Genomic DNA, 10000 nt, shown 5'->3' with positions numbered 1-10000 from the left:
CAATTTGTCATGGCATATTTGAAGAATAAATCAGCCTAATGGAGCAGACTTTTCCTCCCGTATGGCATTACGGAACGTGAGCCCAGTAATAGCTAATGGCAGGAGAGGAAGAAAAAGAGAGGCCTGACATTCAGACCTTCGCATTTTGGAAATCCGATACGTATTGACCTGTGTACTATCTCAGTGCACAGATCTGATGTCAGCAGAATGTAGTCTTGTATAGGAACTGCTCATTACAGGTTTTGTGAAGGAAGCACATTGTCTCTGAGCACCAGAACCCGATCGGCTAGAATTGCTCAGTAATCAATACTCCAGCAACTGATGGCCGGGCGCGCACACACCACAGCTGCGGCCACTGCTTTCAGGGACTTCCCAGTAATTAGCAGGGACTTCAAGGAAGCACTCCACTGGTCACTTTCTTATCAGTCAGGGAAAAGTCTCTTAAAGGCTCTATCTTTTAATTTGACTCTTTAACTGTTTCCTTTCAAGAGCGCAGCGGCCGCCGCAGCCCCGACTCCCCGAGAGGCCCCGTCCCTCTCCACACGCCCCTGCGCTGCGGGGTGGGGACTGGGGGCTGTGGCGAGTGGACTGTGGGGACTGGGTTGACAGAAACGAAATGAGCCCTTCTGAAGTGAGCAGTTCGGTGGCGTTTAGTGCCTTCCCAACATGGGGCAACCACCACCGCGCTGTGGGTGCAGGCACCTCCCCGCCCCCAGAAGGAGACCCCCCAACACCTCCCGCGCCCACCCGCCCGCTCCCAGGCCCTGGCCGCCACCCAGGTGGGGTGTGGGGACTCTTACAGCCGCATTTTCCGGTTGGTATTCCGTTCCCTTTCCTGTCAAGGTAACGTCACTAAAACAGCCTCCTGGTTTTGCCTTTTGGAATCGGGAACTGCAAACGTGGGGCTTGATCTGGAATGGGGTTCTCCGGTAACCTCCGGAAGCTGTCAGCGCCGTGATTTACACACGGATGCTTTGGGTCTCCTGATTGATGACATGGAGGTCTGTCCATGGCCACATTCATTTGCTGCTTATTAAGAGCTCAGCCTTAAAAGGGAAAGCCGAGCACCCCCTTACCACCCGCCCCCACCACCCCCGCCAAAAAAAAATGATATCAATATTTTTCATTCCCAATTCAAATTTCCCATATTGCCCATAGTGGAGGGCCGGAAGAGGAGGTCGTGCCTGCTGGGACAGAGGCTGGAATTGAGCCGCGGGGTGGGGGAGGGGGGGTGGTTCTCCTGCAAGCCAGAGCTCTTTGCTCTGAGCCCCGCGCTCCACCTGTGCTAAGGTGGGGGCCGGGGCATCCTCGGTCGGCCTGGCGGGCTCACACCTTGCAGCGTGCCGTCACTCACGATCTCAAACACCGGCAAGACCAAGCCCCGGAAGAGTCTAAGACTTGGTGATTAAAAATTAAAAAAAAAAAAAAAAAGAATCCCTGCATATAGGATTCCCGAAATGCTGAGAAGAGGTAATTTCAAACAAGTGATACCCACGTGCAAAAGGCAAGCAATTAAAACTGCTCAAAGTTCCTTTTTTTCCTCCTCATCACCAGGGTGCGCACGCCAAGCCCACTGCATTTCTAAGGAGACAATCTATTTCTCCTTTGACCAGAGGGAAAAAAATCATTATTACATGATTAGTGGCTTCAGTTAGGTGAGAAGCAGCAGTGCAGGGAAGGCGGTGAGGATGAGTGGTATTAATTACCTAACACTTGCTGGCAAGATAATTTTATCAGTGATTTGGCCACTGGTAAGTTGCAGCTTTTGATAAAAGTGGGCAAGTTCTTAGCTACTGGAAACATGAGGGAAGGGGATGGTGTCAGATGAAATGCATCTCATCAGCTTTTCTCTGACAAACCAAATTCATTCCTTATGTAATTGATAACGGCCTTGTCCAATTATTTCGCACATTACAATACACAGAGGCCCCCTTTACAGGTTTTGCAGGGCTGTAATTAGCTATGCTAATATCCCCTTCATTGGTCCTAATATTGCTCAACACCTTTTGCCATCCTGGAACCCACGAGAGCCCCATGGCCTGTCAGGACCGCTGATTATTGAGAAGGATAGCTTTAATCAAACATAATTGCAGTTAATTTTTCTCTCCTGCTCTCTGTTGCCAGCGTCTAACGCCACGGACTCCTTGATATTCCATTAAATTACAATTAAGCAGCCTCCTTTGTTTCCGATCGTCCTGAACACCACCACAAAGTTGTGCGGCCGTTTAAAGGAGAGCTGTTTGTCCTAATTGCCTACGCGCACACAAAGGGCCAATTTACACAATGCCCATGTAGAATTTAAACAGTTCATAATGTAATGGATATTACACAGGAGCCTAACACTACAATTAAAATGATTTTCATCAGATAGAGAAGCTCTGGTTAATCAGCTTCATAAAAGTAAATATAAATGAACTAATTCATAGCTTAAACACACAGAAGTGGAGCAGACTCTGAAATGAGTCACTGCGGTGGGGGCTCGCCCCGTATCGTGGTGGCCGGAGGCTCCGGTCCCGACGGTTGGGCCCGCCGCTTGTCGTGGGCCTGCTCGGGGCGTCCTCGTCGGCCGCGGCTGCCCGGGAGGATGCTGACCTGGGAGCAGCCGGGACCAAACTCAACTTTCCTTGGCGGGCGCAGCCGGGTGGCGGTTCCCAAAGACGCGAGGGCCTGCCCCGGGGTGGGGGTCTGGGTCTGCAGCGGGGGTCGCAGGTACCCCTCGCCGGAGCCCGTGGCTCTCCCGCCCCGACCCCCGGGCACCCACCTTCCAGGTGCTGGTGAGCAGGCCACCCATGTGGCCTCTGCTAATCCCCGCACGCGTTCAGAGCTGAGCCCTGGTTTCAGAAGTAATGAGATCATACCTCTCCCCCTTTTCTAATCGCTACTGAGAACTTTCCAGGATTCTGCACGCGGTCTCCGAGCAGAATATTACCGGGGAGTTTCAGGGGCCGTGCAGCAGTTTGCCCTGGGCTGCTGTCTTCCCTCCTGCCTGAGAGAAACAAGTAAATAAAGCCCATATTTCAAGCTTGATTTACTCTGGTACCTACTGTGAAAGCTGATGGCTCTTTAGGGAAATAAAGACAGGGTCAGGGAATTAGTGTACATAATGGTCATTTTGATGATGGGCCAACAGATGCAATGGGAAGCACACTGTACACAATTAAGCATAATGTACTAATGACAGGTTAGAATTTTTATCGCCTCTTTGCCATCGAGCAGCAAATCCATGTTTAGCAGTAATAAAGAGTTTATTGGTGTTAAAGCCAAAGATTTTCTGACATAGGAAAGATTTTTCCTTTCATAACAAGAGTATTAAATCCTTTGTGTACCAGACTCTGCAAGTGAGATATGTAAAGTGGTTGTCAGATATTTCTTAGGGAAAAAAAAAAAGCCAATTACAGGGTAATTGAGTAAAAGGATGAGAATTATCATTTGACTTCACGTGTAGGGCATCCAAGGGTCCTCACCCTCCCCAGACGTCATCACAGGCGTGTCGCTGAGCCCTGGCTAGCGCCAGCGTCCCCTCGCACTCTCCGTGCTTGCCTATGGTGTCAGCAGTCCCACGCCCTCTGCCGTGGGAAGGCCTAATTGAATCCTTCGGCTTGACGTCACCAAAACAGAGCTAAAAAGTGAGCACGAGGCTCCTCTTCCTGGCTGCAGCTTCCTCTCCCTGGCCCTGGATGTGGTGCCTGATTTGGCCTGTGTGATCGGGACCTGGGCGCTCTCCAGGGCCGTGCACACTACACCTCACCCCCACCTCCAACCCCAGTGTGCTTCCACGGCTCACGAGACACTTGGGATCCGGGCAGAAACTACCAGCGCCACATCCAGGATGAGCGCGTGTCTACCTGCGCCAGAGCCAGTCCCCGGGAATGCTTAGGTGTTCGCGGGGGCCCGGCCCTCAACTTGGCGCTGCTACGTTTGCACGCCCCTGGCGGTGGTCCAGGCCCGAGAGCCCCCCTCGCGGCCCCGGCTGTTAAAGACCAGCTTCAAAACCCGCTTCTCTCTCTTAGAGGTAAAAGGTGAACTGGCTAAAAAGACATCAAGGAATGTAAGGAAATCTCCTCTGGGGGTGGGGCAAGAAAAAAAAATATTTCACATCACAAAAAAAGCTCCCCGTTAGATGGCTCTGTACAGATGAGAGCGTCTCAGGCCGGCGCCTGCTCAGATTAGCCGGGTGGTAATGTGTGGCATAATTGCACCATGTGGCTGTCCCCGAAGTGAAAACCTAATTGCCTGACAGGACGATAACTTTGTGACGCCCTCACCTTGTTAGGGCCTTCCTGATGCAGTTCAAATGCATTGTGGCCGCAGGTGCGTCTAATTTACCTCTCTGCAGAGCGCGTGGAGTTTAATTGCACAGTGGTTGTTAGGAAAAATTGGTGGGTGGAATATCAAGTGACTTACTGTATGCTGATGGCAGATGGTGCTGAGAGGCACCGCGAGCTAAGTGTAGAGGTGAGGTGAGTTAATAAAAGATGTAAATTCTGGCCTAAAATAGTGAGGCCTGGTGGTATGTAAGAAAATTTAATTAAGTGGCCACTATTCTTTTCCCCATCAATTGGGTTTTCCTCTGCCGCGGTGAAAAGTCACCCGGGATGTGCTGGGAACGCAGGTAGAGAAATGAGCCTTCGTCCGCGGAGTCTTTCTTATTTTCTGATATGATAATCGTCAACAAGGAACCTTGACCGTAAGGTTGAGTTCAAGGAAATCGTGTGACACTTCATGAAAAATTAATAATCCTCAGGTAGGACAGAGGATGTTGGGACAGAAAAGAGAGAGGAGTTTTGTTGGTAGCCTTGCTGGCCAGGATGCTCAGACGCGGGAAGAGGGCGCGTATGTCGGCCCAGAGGACCCTACCCCCTGCCCTGCCCCACCGGGTCGGCCCGCAGTGGATGTGGCCTCATCAAGACGAGGCAGAGCAAGACCCCCCCCATGTCCCCCCGTGGTGGGCGCTCCAGCCAGGCCTCCCAGCGCCCACACACACATGAGCCAGGGCTTGTGCACTTGTCACTGAGCACGCGGCCATGGAGGGGACAGCGTGATGAGGTCTTTGTCACAGCATCTCAACACGCTGTCAGGACCCCTGAATCTTCATGCCTCAGAGCACAGGGGCAGGGCTGGGCGGGAATCAGAAACGCTCTCGCCCCTGAGCCCAGCCCGGCGGCCGCTTCTCGTGCCCCCGACCTGAGCCGCAGCTTCATCGCTGTATCAAAATCCTTGATTATTTCCTTTAAAAACACAGGTAGGCCCTTCACGGCAGTCCTTGCAGTCCTCGAGACACACCCCCACGTCCTCTCTTTTCTCAAGGGTCCTGCCCACCGTAACTTTTACGATACGTCCTCGGAAGCCTGTTCACCCAGCAGCGGCATCCTCTGGGGCCGGCTGGCCAGATGCAGCTTAGCGCGTCCAGTGAAGGTTGAGTCACGGTAGAAGCAAGGATAGGTAGGACAGGTGGGTTTTGGGACCTCTCCTAAGGTGAGGTTTGCCATCTACCCAGGGCTTGAGTGGGACCAGGCATCCCGTATTCTTACTTGGTGAAGCTGGCAGCCCCGTCGGGTGGACCGTCCCTCGGCGGGTACCATGCAGGGGTCCAGGCCAGACACAGCGGGTCCAAGTCACAGCGGCTGCCACAAAGCCTGGAGACCCGCGACGTCAAGATAGGAGTCGCTTCTGGGGTCTATGGCCGTCCTCGCGCTGGCCGGCAGACCCCGAGGCGCCCGCCGCCAGGGTGGCATCTCGGTACCGCCCCCTGCAGGTGGCGGGCGGGCGGCCGCGGGTAGCCTCCACCTCTCCCCGCGCAACCGCGTCTTTCTAAAAGTTTGTGAGTTTGTCTGATGACCCTAACAAATATCCATTTTTTGTATTTTTATAGATTCTTTCTAAAGTTTTTCCTCAAGTGCAATCAGAACTGTTTGAAGAATGCAGGCAACCCTCGAGATATGCGGAGATTCCAGGTACACGTCTCTCAAAGACACGCGGCCTCGGTCCGGACTTTTAACGTGAAATTTGCGTTCTCTGATGTTGCAATTGTTCAGAAAACAGTCTTTAGTTCTCCGAGGAGCAAACCAGAATTGGTTCATTCGATAAAATACTCCAACCAAATTGCTTTAACAACGATTCGGCCCCTTCCGTACGCCGGATTCACGGCGTCTGTGCACGGCCCACGGCAGCCGGCGTGGGCTCTGCACACATGACCTTGGCTTTGTAAGGCGCACCTCCGAGGGGCGTTGGCCGTTCCCAGCCTGTGCACAGGGCTGCCAGGCACCTGGAGGTGGGAGCTCTCAGAGCTGCAGGCGAGGCGGGGCTCCCCCTTCCTTTCAGCCACGGTGTCATAAAGACGGTTTTAGAATCTTCTCAAACGCGTTCGTATGCAACGGAGCCTGTTCCTCAGTTGCACGTAGTCACGTCCCGTTGATTGGAACTGGGAGCCCGTGCTCAGGGGCCGCCTTTTAGGGACGGACGGGTGGAGTTTTCACGGGGCTGAGCCACAGGTGCAGGCGGTTGGGTGAGCACGAGACCTTGGCTCCTCCTCACGAAGAAGGCTGCACCTGTTTGACGCAGGCCTCCCTCTACAAGTTCCAGAATGTTCTCCGAGGTCAGGCTCCTCTCCCTCGGGGTGATGTGTTCTTGCTTTCCTTAAGCCCACACCTAATTGCTAGACCACGTTCCTGGATGCAGGCGAACTCATACTCTGGTTTGCTTCAGAGGATTCATCTCGAGGCAAGAAGGTAGAGAGCTTAGATGGGTTATCACTGAGTTCATGTTTTTCTTGCCTTTGTGAATGATTTAGGAGGTTACTTCAGGGTGAAAGGTATTCCATGCACAATGGATTATTTGGCCGATTTTAATTGTAAAAATACTCTGGGCTGGGACACAGAACTGCTGCTCGTCCCTATCAACCATAGAAGAATCTGGCAGCTAGTGGGAACAAGCGCTAGATGGGAGGACTTAGGATCAAACCGCTCAAGGTCATTTTTAGAAATTTAACTTATGTTCCAGTCCTTTAGGCCATGTGACATTGGTCTAGCCAGCCAGCCAATCGGAGAAGGGTGTGTGGGCTGGTCCACATTACACTCCGCGGGTGGGGACGGTGTCTCTCGTAAACAGCTGGGCCCACTTCCACTTTCTTGCCCCAGGCTGCCCGGTGATACCAGCCCGTCTAAGCGGAGTGGAGGTCACCCATTGTCTCACATGGGCCAACACGCCGTCAGTTGCAAATGAGCCCACAGTTACTAGAAGGATTTGCTCCACTCTCTGGCTCATCTCGCCTCTCAGGAGGTTTACCTGGACCTAAGAGTATGTCAGGGTATTACTGACAGTATTTCCAGCTGCCTTCACCAACTCAGCACCTTCCTGTAGGTGCACTGCAGGGCTGGCCCAGGCCAGGACACAAAACACAGCTTGTCTGCTTCCTCTGCCGAGCCACATGCTTTTCCCTTGGTGACTGACCTATATAGAGATGACAGAGCAAAGACAGTGTCCTTTTTTTTTTTTTTTAAATTTTTATTTTTACCTTTCTTGTTTCTTTAACGTATCATGGTCTAAGAACTTGAGGAGGGTCAAGTCTGCAGCTCAGCATTAGTTACGGGGCCTCGCCTCATGCTCGGGTGGTGGTGGGTGTCCTCCAGGGCCCAGGCCAGGTGCAGCCCTGTGTCCTGGGGGCAGAGGCTGCTGGGCCCTGCGGATGCCTGCCCCACGGGCGAGGGTCCAGGACAAGAGGATGACATGTCTGAAACGGGACGTGGGGACGCCGACGGCGGTGCCCTCAGTGCTTTGAGGCTCAGAGGGGCCCAGTATTGTGGAGACTCCAGCAGTCTTGGCAAGGCCTACCTGGGAAAGAAGTGTCAAGGAAGCTGCCCCCGTGAGGGCGTTTTAGGGGGTGCAGTGGGCACACCGCCTGCTTCATGACTTCCTGTGGGGACTGAGACTTTTTTTTTTTTTAAGATTTTATTTATTTATGAGAGACACAGAGAGAGAGGAAGAGACACAGGCAGAGGGAGAAGCAGGCTCCATGCAGGGAGCCTGACATGGGACTCGATCCCGGGTCTCCAGGATCACGCCCTAGGCCGAAGGCGGCGCTAAACCGCTGAGCCACCCGGGCTGCTCAGGACTGAGACTTTTTATGAAAAAAAATCAATTACACATATACTCAAATGTATATATAGACGCATGTATATGCCATGTATATATATACACATATACATGGTTTTGACCTTTTTTAACCCCTAAAAATGCTATTTTTTAAAAAATTTTTGATAAGTCTTATTTTTTTCCTAATAAACTTTTTTTGGGGGGGAGGGGCAGAGGGAGAGAGCGAATCTCAGGCAGATTCCCCTGTTGAGCACAGAACCTGACACGGGGCTCGATCCCAAGACCCTGAGATCATGACCCTAGCCAAAATCCAGAGTTGGACGCGTAACTGAGCCAACCAGGTGCCCCTCTAGTAGAGTGGTTTTCTTAAAAGGCAGTTTTAGGCTTTTGGGAAGAATCCTCGGAAGGTTCCGAGAACTGCCATGCCCCCCCCGGGCACGCCCTCCGTCCCCGTTGGCCCTGGTGCTAACGTCCTGCGTTGGCCGGGCACCCTGGCTACGTAGACCGGACCAGGGTTACGTTAACTGTGGTCCGCTGCAGCTCTGGCCGTTAGGAGTCATTTTCCGGGGCATGTTTGGACACGTGCCGGGCAGCAGGGAAGGCAGACGGGGACTGGGAACCCCTTCCATTTCCTCGTCTCCTGCTCCAGCTGCGTGTTTCTCTGTGGGGTTGTCCTCGTCGATGGTGGCGCCGGCCCTCATCGCCCCAGTGTGGCCGGGAGCCAGGCTCCCCGCGCCCCCGACGCAGGCTCCCACTGCACGAGTCCTGCTGGGAGACCCAGACCGAACCAGGGCTCACGTCTTGGCCGCTGGTATCAGCTCTTCGGGAGATAACGGACCATGCAGGCGCATCTCTGCTTAAGAAACATCTGGAGGCCGGGCAGTGAGTCCCGTTTCCCCGAGTCCATTCAAAGGTGCCGTCTCTGGGGTGCTTCGGCACAAGCTCACCTGGGACGGCGCCTGGGGTCGGCAAGGCGGTCCAGCGGCAGGGGCCTTGCCGTCCCCCGCGGTGAACTTGAGAGAGGATGCTTGCTCTGGATTGAAAACGCTGTCACTATTCATATCCAGCCCGGTCCTCTCAGGTGCAGAAAGTTCGTTACCAGATGTTAGATGTAATTGTCCCATCGACCCAGGGATCCTGGATGATGGGCTGGGGTGGCGGGAGCGCTTCTGGTTTAGGGAGCTTGTTTTTTGGCAACTCTGAATCCTCACAACTCTTCAAGGGAGGACGGTCTCAAGTGAACTAATTTTAATTAGATAAACTATCTAATCGATATGTGAACAGATCAATCAAAACAGCAGCTTTAAAACGAGCGGCTGGAGGGGTGGTTCTGAAGCTAATGGCTAGAAGAATATTTCTCTGAATTGAATTCACTTGTTAGCATAATAGGAGATTAAACTGTAATTAGTGTAGCGGGTTTTGAAGAGAAGCAATCTTGAGTCAAAACAAAGCAAAACAACCCGCCTACCCCCACCAGCCAAAAAAGCTGCGGGTGCTGGCGGCCGGGAGGCCCCCCCAGGCGCGGGCGCGGCGCGGGGTGCGCGGCGGCTTCTGTTTCAGCCCCGGGCGGGCGGCTGTGCTTCCCTCCGCCAGCCCGTTTCATATCCACTTCGTCTTCGCAGGTTGTTGTGTCGACAACAGTCAACGTGGACGGCCACGTGCTGGCCGTGTCTGACAACATGTTTGTGCACAACAATTCCAAACACGGGCGGCGGGCCCGCCGCCTAGACCCGTCAGAAGGTACGGCCCCTTCTTATCTGGAAAATGGTAGGCACATGTTACATGTCTTTTTTTATTTGCAATGCTTCTTTTCTTTTGCACCATCCTTTATGTTGCTCCATGTCGCGCTGCCCTCACCAGGGGCCCCTCCCGGGTCTGCGGGCCCCGCCTGGGCCCGGCCGCTCGCCCC

The 10000-nt window shown here is 53.4% G+C and overlaps 1 protein-coding gene across 11 annotated transcripts in view; it reads left to right on the top strand.

Moving 5' to 3' along the window:
- Positions 1–10000, top strand: part of EBF3 (EBF transcription factor 3) — a 115915-nt gene that overhangs the window by 70734 nt on the left and 35181 nt on the right. For 6 of the 11 annotated variants that reach the window (XM_072740428.1, XM_072740424.1, XM_072740420.1 and 3 more), the window contains exons 7-8: positions 5873–5954; positions 9714–9858. In XM_072740428.1, coding sequence (XP_072596529.1) covers positions 5873–5954; positions 9714–9858 — 227 coding nt within the window. The remainder of the gene's footprint in view (positions 1–5872; positions 5955–9713; positions 9859–10000) is intronic. The other 5 variants (XM_072740426.1, XM_072740425.1, XM_072740427.1 and 2 more) reach the window with 1 other exon arrangement.

The sequence above is a fragment of the Vulpes vulpes genome, chromosome 15, assembly GCF_048418805.1.
Source record: "Vulpes vulpes isolate BD-2025 chromosome 15, VulVul3, whole genome shotgun sequence".
In the NCBI taxonomy this organism is placed as follows: domain Eukaryota; kingdom Metazoa; phylum Chordata; class Mammalia; order Carnivora; family Canidae; genus Vulpes; species Vulpes vulpes.
This window is presented reverse-complemented; position numbering and strand designations above follow the sequence as displayed.